The sequence below is a fragment of the Rissa tridactyla genome, chromosome 3 (assembly GCF_028500815.1).
Source record: "Rissa tridactyla isolate bRisTri1 chromosome 3, bRisTri1.patW.cur.20221130, whole genome shotgun sequence".
NCBI classification, from domain to species: Eukaryota; Metazoa; Chordata; class Aves; order Charadriiformes; family Laridae; genus Rissa; species Rissa tridactyla.
Window position 1 is genome coordinate 25,092,194 of NC_071468.1, and position 13,209 is coordinate 25,105,402.

The 13,209-nt window shown below is 41.1% G+C and overlaps 1 protein-coding gene across 17 annotated transcripts in view; it reads right to left on the reverse strand.

Moving 5' to 3' along the window:
* The window catches only part of RPS6KC1 (ribosomal protein S6 kinase C1), a 92,350-nt gene that overhangs the window by 58,700 nt on the left and 20,441 nt on the right, over nucleotides 1-13,209 (reverse strand). For all 17 annotated transcript variants that reach the window (XR_008465493.1, XR_008465491.1, XR_008465492.1 and 14 more), the window contains 3 exons: nucleotides 12,621-12,714; nucleotides 8,689-8,748; nucleotides 7,514-7,876 (listed from right to left, as the gene is read on the reverse strand). Coding sequence is in view for 12 of the 17 variants with exons in the window: in XM_054195666.1 (XP_054051641.1) it covers nucleotides 7,514-7,876; nucleotides 8,689-8,748; nucleotides 12,621-12,714 (517 nt within the window). In the remaining 5 variants the exon portion in view is untranslated. The remainder of the gene's footprint in view (nucleotides 1-7,513; nucleotides 7,877-8,688; nucleotides 8,749-12,620; nucleotides 12,715-13,209) is intronic.

The following is a 13,209-nucleotide window of genomic DNA, read 5'->3' on the forward strand; positions in this document are numbered from 1 at the left end:
TAAAAGTTGTAGTCTTAAACTGCAAAGTATTTCACCAAAGTAAGACTTCACAATGTGAGAAATATTCTTGAACACTTTCCTGTAAAACTACATTAAGAATAAGGGGGGGAAAAAACTCCCATGAACATTGTAAGACAGAAGGACAAGCAGTGGCATCCTAGCACTGATGAAGAAACAGAACGGTGACAGCAGCAGCAGGTCCTCCAGCAGAAGCACCACAGGAAGAGAGCACTGACAGTCAGAGCAAGGAAAGAAGTTACACAGGCCGCCACCACCACAGAAGAGAGGAAAAGATTTTCCAAGTTTTCTGCACTCTTCCTTCTTAATTAAAAGGACAAGTACAAATTAGAATTAGCAAACACAAACGTTCCTTGTTTCAGAGTAGAAGGAACCCAGGCGCACAGACACCTACCCCTTTCAAGTAAAAACAAGTTACTGTAGTTTGAAGCAAAAAGTACTGCAGAAAGAAAAAAAAAAGACAGATGAAAAAACAATTACGAGATTCATCAGTCCTGATGGCCTAATAGTACTCATATCTATTGTGTTAAATATAATTCATATGTAGTTTTATATAGTAGTATGGGAAATGGTATTTTTCCATGAGCAATCACTAAAATCTCTAAAACAGAAGAGCCAGCAGCAGGCCCTGTAGAGATCAAACCTATACTAGTCCTTCTATCTGTGAAGCTAGACAGGCTGTTTTTTAAGATACTGGAAGGGAAAAGAGGGAAAGAGGACAGGAAAACAGAAAAGAAGTACGTGAAAAGAGAGAAGCTGTATAGGCAAGAACTGGGGGGAGGGGGGGAGATAATAATCAGAGCACTGATTATCATGCAGCATCATGTCCTTACACATATCTCTGCAATTTTTCTCTTCCAGCTAGTAATTTGCCTCAATTCACCTACACTGCCCAAGGCATTTAATTCTGCAGCCAGAGACTTCCATTTTCTCACCTAAGGACAGAAGCAGCACTGTAACCTAGACCAGTTCCATCTACACTGTATGCTGGAAGAAGTGGGGCAACCCTGCTAGGTCTTCTGATGGGAGATAGAAACCCCACATAGCAACAGTCAAAAAAAGATTAATGCACTTAGCTGCAGCTAAGTGCCGGCTAACAAGAGCTGAGATAAAAGGCTGTGCAGGCAGGAAGAGATGTCAGTCAAAGAGGCTGGGCACAAGCAGCAACCTGGCTAGGAGCTGCTCTGAGGACAGACTTGGAAATCTTGGAAAGGTCAGATCAACACCAAGCCAACAAGGCTAGCTGAGTCCTCCAGAAGAGGGAAGAAAGGACAGATTTGTAAGGTCCAGCTTGTCACATATTTATTAATTCTTTAACAGCCACATGCTAAGCAACCACATTCAGAGTCGTCTCTGCATCATGCCCTACATGTTGGCTTGCAGGTGTTGCTACAATTGACCTTCACATGTATTGCAAGGCTCGAAGCTGTGCAGCAGGTTCTAAACCCCAGACCTTTATCAGCCTCTTGGTGCAGAGAAGTCTTGCAGTTTAAGTGGAACTTTGCCTTGAGTACTCCTTTACATAGCTCAGTCTGGCTGTATTTGTACATTAACCAACTTCACCATACTTCACTGGCAGATGCTATATTTTACTGCTTTGCCACAGTGAAGTGTCTAAACCCAATACTTTTGCATATGGAATGACATCACTCAGAGTGTCACCCAGCATCTACTGCACAGTAATGGATCCTATAGCACTGATCTGCTCTGAAGCTCCATGTGGTCTACAGTAGGCTTGGAAGCCATCGTATTTCAGTTATGAACAGCTCATAGCCCATATTAGCATGGGTTACAGCATCACTGGCAGTACAGTGAGATTAGATAACTATTTTTTTTTTTAAGCAAACCACAGTATTTCAAACATGCCTCCTTAATCTATCTGCTTGTCAATAGACAAGTTCTCTCACAAACATCTAACCTTCTAAAACAGCAGCTGTGATTTCAAGATTGTATGAAGCACTAGGAGAGGGAGCACTTGGTATTGCTGCTTAGAAAGTTCAACCCAAATGGTCCTACAGCATCCTCGCAGTCCAACTGCAGGAAAGAGAGATGGTTTTCAGCTCCTTTGGAAGGAACTGGGGCAGGAGCTTTTTGTCCTGACTGCTTCCAGCCTCGGTGGAAGCGTAAAGCTACAACAGCGAATAACACCATAGCAGCACACAGGTCTGAGATGAGGTGGGGGAGAATTACAGTTCCGTCAGTCACCCTGTCATTACCTTTCCCTGCGGGGCCCAGCACAACTCTAAGGTTTACCTGAAGACATCAGCTCACACCCCAATGCATCTTCTCAGAAAACAGATCTGTTGTTTCCTCAAAGATGTTGCTCCAATCAGGCACAGCTGCTGGCTAGCTCAGAAACTGCCTAAGAGATTGTCACTCTCAATGAAAAACACTACTCAGAGGACTTAACAAGTGAAAGGAATTTGAAATAGCTACTGTGTTATAACAGAAGTTGTCTTCATAAGTGCTATTCGACAAACAAGCAAAGGTGCTTTTCACTCTGGAAGCCAGAAACACACTCGTGGAACAGCCATGGCTCCTCTTCCACTTTTCATAAAGCACTGTCTTCTTGGCATTCTGTCAAGCATGCTCCTGTTTGCATCCCTGGCTCCATCACAAGTTCAAATCATAGCCCATCATAATCCCAGTAATTAGACACAAGTTGGTTTGTTTTCAGTATATCCAAAAATATCATCTAGTTGTCCAAAGTATTCCCAGCGTTTCATTGTATATGCATTTCTGGGTTAAAAGTCAAAGTCATTTTAGCAAGGTTCCAGTAATTTGTGTAATTTTTGTTCCAGCTCTGTTTACTAGATAAACATTAAAATAGCACAGAGCAGTGCAAAACTGACATTCGCAGCCCGCTTTCAAAGACACCATCAGCTTATCTAGAAATTGTAGATACCAAATGCAAAATACAGATACCTAGAAAACAGCTTGTGGCTGCTAAGCTGGCTTAAGAGGCACCACATACTTTATGCAACAAGGTCCATGCTGCATAGCTGAACCAGCCCCCTAAAACAAATAAATATTCATTGTGTCCAGCCACAGCTGCTACACATGTGAAAACAAACACCCCAACTCTCTCACAGAGTAAATGGATCATCTCCCTTCGGACATTAATGTGTAACATGGAGCCTTGTATGTAATAGACCAGCAATGAACACATTTGCTTTCTAAACCACATGGAAAAGATCCTGTACTTCTCCACATGAGTTAGACTGACCATATTGTGAAGCATTCTTGCATCACCATGTGCCTGAAGTTACTGAAACCCAGCAATAAGCAATAGTGTTAACTCTGTGTTTATCACACAGCTCAGACTGCCCCGATCTATAATGGATGAACGTGAGAACAGCTGGAGTTGGAACAAGAGGAGCAGTTTATACAAACAGGGCTCCCTCCTTTATTACAAAAAACTCTTTCCAGAATTTCAGCCTCCTGATCCATTTTTTCCTAACATAAACTATGCCCTACACCAAAGTCAGAAAGCACTACTTTGCATAAAACACAGTTAACTTCCAGCCTAGAACTTGGTGGCTTGCTATCGATTAGTGCGTTTTTTCCATCACTGGGCCTGAAGCAATGCATTGACCTCAAAGTGCTCTGACATGCTAACAAAACAAAGGAACATCTATCGTTGCGAGCCAAAGTCTCTATCAGTTAGTATACTTAGTATGCTTAAAAAGGCAGAAGATTTGAATTCCAGAAGGTTTCAGCTCCTGAAGAATTGTTCAACAATCCTACACAACCCTCAACAGACCTGCCTTCCAAAAGGCAGCAATGCCCAGAAAACGCAAGAGGGGCAGCAGAATCAGTATGTATTCAGAGGAAAAAGGAAATGATGGCAGCGTTCCCTCTCACTGCATGCAAGGAAGCTCTGGTATAAATGAGTGCAGAGGTACAAGAGGTACAGTCAGTTCAACGGATAGTCCAAGGGCTCTGCTGCCAGTCCAAGAATGCATTCTCCTCCTTCCCACTGACAAACACGTTTAATATTAAATGCATGTACCGAGCAGAACCAGGCCCGTGATGTATAAAGAGCGGATGCCCAGAGTCCAAGGTATACACCAGCCTCTCGGAGTGCAGACAGTGTTTATTCCCCAAGTGACACACAGATCAGACCTTTTGGCAGGACTGTGAATAGGACATTAGAAGATTTAATACTAAAACTCTGCAAAAGACTAGCAGAGGTAAATCCACATGCACCTTGCAGAGTATAATTGACACCACTACACTTGTGAGAGCATGTACACACAGCTGAAAATGAAGTCAAGATACACATTTCTTTGGTGTAAGCTTATGTGACACCTGCCTCACCTGGCATTAGTATCATCAGCTCAGAGAGCTGGGAAGTTGTCAGGAGCGCATGAGACTCAAGTGTGCTCCGACCGCCTTTATGGAAACCAGCTACTTGAAACTAAACAACACAAGTCCATAAACTCGCAGTAATAAACTTACTCATACATGATTTTGACGAGGCAGCCTTAAGAAGCACCAAGCCTAAAGGAGCATCTGGCAACAGACACCCCTATCTTTCAGATACATCTAACCAACTTACAGAGGCTTTACAATTCTGAGGCGATCCTGAGAGAAGTTTCAAACACAGAGGATGGATGATGTTTATTTTTTCCCCAGTACATTGGTTACATTTCCAGATTCTAATTTTTAGGTGTCAATTTCTATTTTCTTGGTGCCACCACGTGGCAAAAGTATGTATTACCATTTCACACGCAAAAGCCATTTCCAGCCCATTCTAGAGAGGCCACACATTCTGCAGTGGCTGTACAGTGAAAGGTAATGTCGCTTTATACGTGTGTAAGTATATATGAACACTGTGTTTCACTTTCAGATATTACAAAGGCTTATTTAGACAAATTAGATTGAAAATAATCAATGGCAGAGACCAAAGGCATTTTGTAACAATTGCACCATCCCTCTTTGAAAGGAACACAGTATTATGCATGTGAAATACATAACCAGGGGTGTTTAAATAACTGAAGTGATTAAAGGTTTTTTTTATTGCAACATACAGTGAATATTCACATATCAATGCTAAACATACCACCTTCGCAAAATAGCTAGATGTAAAAGTGTGATAAATATAGTTACTGATTTTTTTGTTGTTGTTTTTTGAGGGGTTTTTAATGTCCTCATAGATCCTGAGAAGGTATATATTTTTAGGAAGGCATTTGAATCAGCCCTGTCTTTATACAGAGGGCATCAGTGTCTCCCTGCCAACTTGCAGAAGGTCCAAAAAGAACGGGACACAAAATGAGCTGTGTGTACCCAAAGTAAGTTCCCAGCAGAGGATGAAGATTCATTTGCTTTGCACCTTCACAGCCATTCTGTGTAACATGTAACACAGACAGCAGAGAAAGAAGAGTTGACTGCTAGGAACTAGCCTGCGTACATTTATGTTCACAAGGGATAAGATGCCAGTTAAAAAGCAACTCATTCCCATTATTCCCTCTCCCGTGCTGATGCAATGTCAGGGTCTGCACAGAAGTTGCAGGTGCTGGCTACACATGTCTTCATCCACCAGGAACATCTCCACCCCCACACACACAGAGGTACCACCATTATAAATTTATTAATAACCCCCAATGGACTATCTGAGTGGTATCAGGAAAACAGGGAAGAATATCACAGTTTTCTAAGACTCCTTGAATTTTTTCCTAGCCTGAAAAGCATGGATGCCAGTTGGTGAGAGAAAAGGATTAGTAGTCATCTGAGGCAGCTGCATACGTAGCTAGTCAACAGGAAAGAAGCAAAGCTCCTTGGAGGAAATGTTAGCAAATGTAAGTAAAAAGCTCAACCCACTCTAGTTTAACAAGTTAGTATATATCAGTTAAGCAAGTGACCTATTACACATGCAAGAAAAGCCTTTCACAACTTCAAGGTAAACATATTACCACAAGGATTACCATGGATTTAAAGCCAACATGTTTAACCACTGTCACAACTCAAGTACACACGCATAGCTACCGCAGCTCAACTGATGTGCGATAGCCTGACTTGTGTTCATGCCCTAATAGTTTGAAACTGTTTAATAAAGAAAGCTTTTTGAGGCTGAAACTTGAACTGTCAGTTTAAAACTGCATCATGGCAGCCTTGCATAACGGCGCAAAACCGAAGTGGTTAGGACAAAACAGCACATCCTTCAGAAGACCATAACTGAATGGCACACAGGTCGATGAAGAACTGTATTAGCAAAGAAAGAATAGCTGGGCTCTCCAACAGAAGTATTGCCAGGACATTCAACATCAAGAATGAAAAGCATTTTTACAACATGGGCGAGGAAAGATAGGGTGCTATTGAAAAGCCACAACAAGCAGCAAAGCAGCAACCCTGATGACATCACTGGGACTTGAAAAGAAAGAGGTGGATTTACCTTTGCCAAAAAGTGTAAGACACTTTAAGCAAAGGCTATGCACATATCTTGGCCCACACCTCTAGTTTTTATCAGTAACCTACTCATTATTTTTTGCCAGGCCCCGTTAAAGCAGCTCAGCAGGTAACTTCCATTCCTAGAACTGTTCAGAGTCTGGACCACTGCTGCGCATCATACTGAGATGCAGCAAAGGCTTCTGCTTGTGTGTGCTTCAGTACTTTAGCATTTAAGTTCAGATCTGGAGCAGCATAATGCATCTGTGCCGTATACCATCAAAAAAAGCCACAATTCTAATCTTACTCATTTGATCTGTGTGGGACAGAAGCACAATACACAGATCCTGAATTCACTCCAGGAAAGAACAAATCTTTTCCTGTGCTTTATAGCTTTAAGCCATTGTTGGACAAAATGCAAATATATGAGGATATCACTCTAGATTCTCAAGAACTAGAGATGGAAAGGGAAAAAATTGTTCCCTAGCTGATAAGGTGCAAGGACACTCCACAAAAATTTGCATGTAGTTGCATCTGGTCAGTTAACAACAGCTTTTGCAGACATACATTGACACACCAAAATCTTTTGGAAAAAAAAAAAATCTTATTCTCCTCTAGCAGCTTGTACGCATCCTTCAGCTAGAAAAGGAAAACAGTTTAGTGGAAGAAGCAAGAGGCTGTGAGCCAAGAATAGTTCTAATCCTGTTGTGATTGGGAAGTTAACCTGAGTCTGCCTCTCCCCATGCGTAAAATGGGGATAATTAATCCTCACTTAACCATGTAAATTAAATAATATTTCAACAGTGCTGCAAGTGCCACATATTAATTAATGCCTAGGTAATAAAAAGGAAAGAGGCAAAAGTGGAGCACTTTGCTACTTACCTGCAAGCCGAAGGTTGTGTCACAATTTTAAAGTACGAGATGTTCAGCACTTCGAAATTATCTTAGAGAGAAGGATTTTTATATCTCTATCTCTCTCATATGCACAGCAACTATCAAGCATGTGAAAGCCAGGCACACATCATTCTGCATTTCATATCACCTCTTTGCAACACAGTAAGCTGATGTTAACTAAGGAAATGCCACAAACAAATGGGAAGATCCATACCTTGAACACCTTCCAGAAGCAGATCAACCCCCTTTCTATAAAAGCTGAAGGCAGCTTCATAATCTTCTTCCTCCTCCTTCTTCAAGGCCAGTTTTATCAACTCGCCTGCTTTCTCCAAGTAATCTTGTTTGCCAGGCTTGGGTTTTAAGCTTCCACTAAACAAACTATGGCTTTCCCTCTCTCCTTCAGGTTTGCTCCACTCCTGCTCAGGTGCCAGTGTGCTTTGTACTGGGGGTTCAGAAGTAAGGCAAAGGCCGACAGCTCTACTGGGAGAACTTTGGTTGGATGCCATTCCATCATCTAACTCAGCAAGAGAGTCTACATCAACTGTCAGAGAGATCAAGTCGCTGTCACTGGAGAAGCCTGAAAACATAGTCAGAAAGACATTCATTATCCCAGATTTCTCATATCCCTTGGGAACCTCAAAAATTCTCTATCCCACCCAAAGATTTTAGTTTTCTTCTCACGTATGCAGCTTCCTGAGACTTTGTGCACAGAAATTCCCCACATAAATTTGTCTTAAAAATTATTTTTTAGTACCTGTAGAAACATGTTTTTTAAAATTAGCTAAAATCTCCACAGAGCAACTGGTCTTAATTTTAATACCGGGAATGGAGAGACCAACGTCTAACACCCAACTTAAACTTTCAAAGCCTGCTCACAGTTGGGCTCCAGGAAATTACAAAACTAACCCTTTCAGTGTGAGTGCTATTACAAAAGTCAATCAGGAGGAGTGAAATTACTGTTGCAAGAAATCCCAAATTACTGTTTTAAATCAGTACGGTGAAACATCCGAAAACCAGTAAACTAGGAATTTGAATTAACACAGTTACTGTCAACTTATGCATCATGCAGCACTAACTCACATCTACTATGCACAGCCTTCTTCCATTGCTAACATGGTAAAATTAATTAGCTTACACCACTTTCATTGAAATTTGAGCTAAAACATATTATTTTACATTTGCCAAAAGCTAGAAGTATATATACTTACTGTAAGTTGACCTGCAGCAAGTTAGCGTGGTTCTTTGGAAATAAACAGCAACAAAGATATTTTACATATACACCATTTCATTCTGTAAGGATTATTATCCACAAAAAGCATTCACTCATAATTATGACTTTCTAATAATTTAAATTCCACAAATGTCATGGAAGCAACTTCTAGATCTCACCTCCGCACTCCGATTGGCTCGTAAGTGTCACATCATCAAGCCCACTTAAATCCTTTCGAACTGAAAAGGACAAGAATGACAAAAATGTTTCTGACATCCTTTTGTACCATAGATTAGATGTTCACTTGACATCAAAATGAAAGGGCATGACCCTACCACAGGTAAAAGTACATAATATGAAACTGCTCTTTGACCGGCTATCAGAGATATCCATTTGGTAACACATCATTAAAATTGTGAAAGTGATATTAGATTTGCTATTTCTCATTGCCTCTGAGGTTAAAAAACAAAACAAAGGTGCTTGCTTAGGGGGGACTAATTCAAGCCTCAGCACTCCAACTCACCTAATTTCAGTAGCAGCAGCACTTTAATCCCTATCTCACTGCTCTGATGATTTACAGCTAAGGAGACTTAAAACAGGAGAGCCTTCAAAGCTGGGACCTACACACCAAAAAATACCTGCCAGCTTTTAGTCTCAAAAATGTCATTCCAGAATAGTACCCTGCATGAGACATATGGAGTGAGCCATGAATTTGGCAGTGCCACCTGGATATCAAGTAGCAGTTTGTTTTATCACCTTGGCACATGTACCCACAGAGGCAATAAAACAGGCAACAAGGTCAAGACATTTAGCTGTTTGCACACACAGAGAAAGTAAATTATGAGCTAAAACCTGGTATCTGTTTTTGTCTGTATTATCAACAGAGTCAAGAGTTTATCCACATTATCAGGTAAAGTGTTCTGACTTATCTTCAAAAGGCATGTGGCAGTAGCAAGGAGCGGACTCAAAGGCAACTAACTCAAACTTTGTTTTTGATTTTGCAACTCTAGAGTTCGAGGGAGTTTACAATTTATGGAAGAGGAGTAAGAAGGCACTGTAGAAATATTGCTTTTCTGAAAGCTAGCAGTTCCTTTAATGTGATTGAGAAGAAAAAGACACGAAGGAGAACAGATTACCAGTCCTCTTTGTCTGAAAGCAAGGGACATGATATCTAGTGACACAAGACTACTTGAGAGAAGGGAACAGGGCGCACAGAAGAAAACGCTTCTCATCTTTTCAGGGGAGGGACATAAAACAACATGTCCACGCAGAGAAGAAAACTGCCTGTGTAGCCCCAAGTCCTGCAAGAAAGCAGAAAACCTCGCAATAGAAGAGCTGGAGGAAGACAGAGATGCATTAATTAGCGTATTAATAATGGGCAGTTCACCCGCCCAATTTAGGGACAGCAAAAAAAAAAAAAAAAAAAAAAAAAGATGAGCTTCCCAGTGAATTGCTCTAAAGAATTTGGCGATTGGTATAGAAAGACTTTTGGAGAGGAAGTTGGATATTTGAACATCCCCATGTCCCCAAAGAGGAAGACAGAGTGACTGTTTGTCAGGAGTATCAGGTAAGTATAATGATGCTGAAATTGAACATAAATACCGATACTCATCTCTGCCTTGTGCAATTTCACTGGGTATATGAGGAGTCAACACAGTTTCCAAAAATTACTGGAAAGCCTGGATAACCTGCCCTTTTGAAAAGCAGGTTCCTGTGAAAGCATGAACGGCCAAACTGCTCTTACAAGCAAGGTACTTATTGCTCATTTTGGTACAAAAACATTTCTGCTACTACCAGTTTGCATCTTCTACCATTAACGTGCACCCCTTCTGCAAAGTGAACTTTGTCTGAAAAGAACAGATAGAAGTGATAAAACACAACCCACCCTTATAAGCAAACACCAGCACCTGCTAAGGAATGGGTTTGATACTTCTCAGTACAACAGCTTGAAGGAGCAGTGCCCACGTGGAGGCCCTTGAATGTTCACAAAAACTAACACAGTGAACTAGCCACAGTTAACTATGATAATCAGAGTTGGAAAAATTAGATGCAGGCAGGGTGCCCTGAGGAGCGGCAGGGAGAGGTCTCAGAGTCGAGTATTGCCACTGCCATCTAGAGGCCTTAGAGACAGATGTTTCCTTCTGTCCCTAGTCTCCTCCTTGCCCCAAACTTGCTTTCAAACGTAAGAAAATATGAGCTGGAAGACACATAGGTTTTTAGAAAATGTAACTTCACAAAAGTCACATTCGGCATCTGGAAATCCTGTGCTCATAGTTGTTGCAAGTATCCCCTAAAAGCACTCCAGCCAATTCAGAAGAAGGGTATCAAAGAATTTTTCTACTTTACAGCATTTTTTTTTCTTTTCAATATTTTATCTGACACAAAGGAAGTGTTTTTCTTCTAAAAATGAGGCCCTTGTGAATAAAGAATAGAAATGTTCACGTTAAGCACTTTTTCTTTTATTAGGCACAATGTAAAATGGGTGCATTGTCAGAATCTGGAATGTTAAATTTCACAGAAGTAGTGCCCCTTTAAAACTAATCACCAGGATTTGATACCTACCCTCTGTAATTAGACAGCTCTACACCTTTCCCTTCACAGAATGAACTATTGTGGGGGCATCAGTTCATTAATATCATAGAAGATACTACAAAATAAAATGCAAAACTCACTGCACATGTAGAATGTATTATGTAACTAAGCATAAAGTTACTGACATTGATAGATCCCAGTGGCAAGTCATACAACCTCAAACAAATATAAACAAAGCACCATTAGAAAACACAAGCACTTCTTGTTATTCAAGCAAAGTTTTACCAAAGCAAGTTCTATGCCAGAAAGAGACCAAAGGAAATTAAGTAATTAAGGAAAAAAAACCCTCCCAAATAAGCTTATTAAGTGTTTAATAATGTGATATATACATGAGTGTAAAACAGTTCCAAAGGAAAATTTGAAGGGTTGGAAAATAATTTCTTAGAAGTCACAAGGACGCAAGCATAACTCAGAAATACATAAATATCTAAAAGACTGCGTGGTACTTGGCAGGTGATCATACACAGAGATGCTTAAGCTGGCTGAGCCTCCAGAGGCTGGCAAGAAGCCCCAGCACAGTATTTATTTGGGCTGAGTGACCCTACCAAGCTGACCAGCTATACCATTATCTAGTGCAAGTGAAGTGCCACTAAAATTACTCTGCACGTGGTATCCAAGCCATCCATGTGCATCTTTTACATTGTGCTAAGGAAATGCAAGCTTCGGAAAAGGGAGACACCCTCCAATGACAGAGCACAACCAGAAAACATTAGCAAGTTAAGGAAGATATTTACGGTTTTCGATCTAACATTGCCCACACTGGCTCTAACACACAACCTCTCAGACCTTCAAGAATAGAGAGTTCTTCTCAGGAAAAGAAAAAATGCTCGCAGTTTTTGTAAGAGACTTGAACAACTTGCTTATCTCCCTGAACCCTGCAATAAGCCTCAACATTCACCACTTCCATATGCTGAATCCAGAAGACAAAGTTTTAAAATACAATGCCAACTCGCTTCTGGATTTTACTAAGCACTGAAAGCATGGCGACAGCCAGAACACAAACAGCTGAATGCGAACCCTCTGAAATGAATGAGGCAGTTCAAATCTTAGACCTATTTTTCATGCTTTAGGCAAATCCAGACACCTTTGTATTTATTCATCAACCTCAAAATGTTTTTTAAGTTCTCTGTAAATTTTTACAGCTTGAGGCTTGGGTCATGAGTAGTAGCAAACACTACCACGCTGTTTGCCCAACCTCTTGGAAGCAGGCAGGATTATGTACATTTAAACCAGAGGGTTCTGTTCAGTTAGCACTAAAAGCAGTTCTTTTTGAGCGACAGAGCGCTAGGACTTCTAGAACGGACTAAAGAAACTCCCAGAAAACTTCCTGTTAGAAGTAGACTTTCAGTAGTGAAGAGCTGAGCCCAACTTCGCTTTTGTTAATCCCAGTTCTGGCATTTCTGTCATAACAAACAAATAGAAACTGGATGCCAGTGCTCCTACAAATACAGCACTTGTCACGCACCTGCTGCTTTAAAACAGACCACATTATAAGGTTACATGAGAAAAGAAAGCAAACCTTCAGAGCTGCAGTCAGACAGGTTGTCAGTAAGAGAGTCAGACAGAGGCTCAACAGGACCAATCAGTTCAGACCCATCATGTACCTCTCCACCCTGAAAAGAAAGAGGGAAAGGAATTATTTAGCTGTTGTGCTCTACAGAAAGTCTCATCATATAGCAGTGATAGTCAAAATTAAATTTCCTAACCAGTGAATCCTCCATTACTTTAGAGCTAATGCATTTAATTAAACTACATAAGCCTGCAAAATTAAACAAGGGCTTTTGGTTAGGCCATGTTTGGTCACCGCAAACTGTCTAGCTATCTAAACAGTTAGCCTACTGCAGCTTCTGTGGCGAGTAGGAGAGTCCTGAACCATCCAGGCTGCAGGAGGTCTGCCTGCAAACCCCAGCGTTTAACAAGGAGAGAACAGTGATGCTTCTGCTCTCTTGTGGTACACACAGTCTGTACCCTTCAGTGGCATTCCCAAGCTCCGCAGATCCCTTGCGCAGAAGTATTTGCTCATCAGAATAACATCCCACCAATGACCCACTATCTTAAGTTCAGTTGTGGTCGAGACTGGACAAACAGGGAAGATAAGGCCAGGGCCA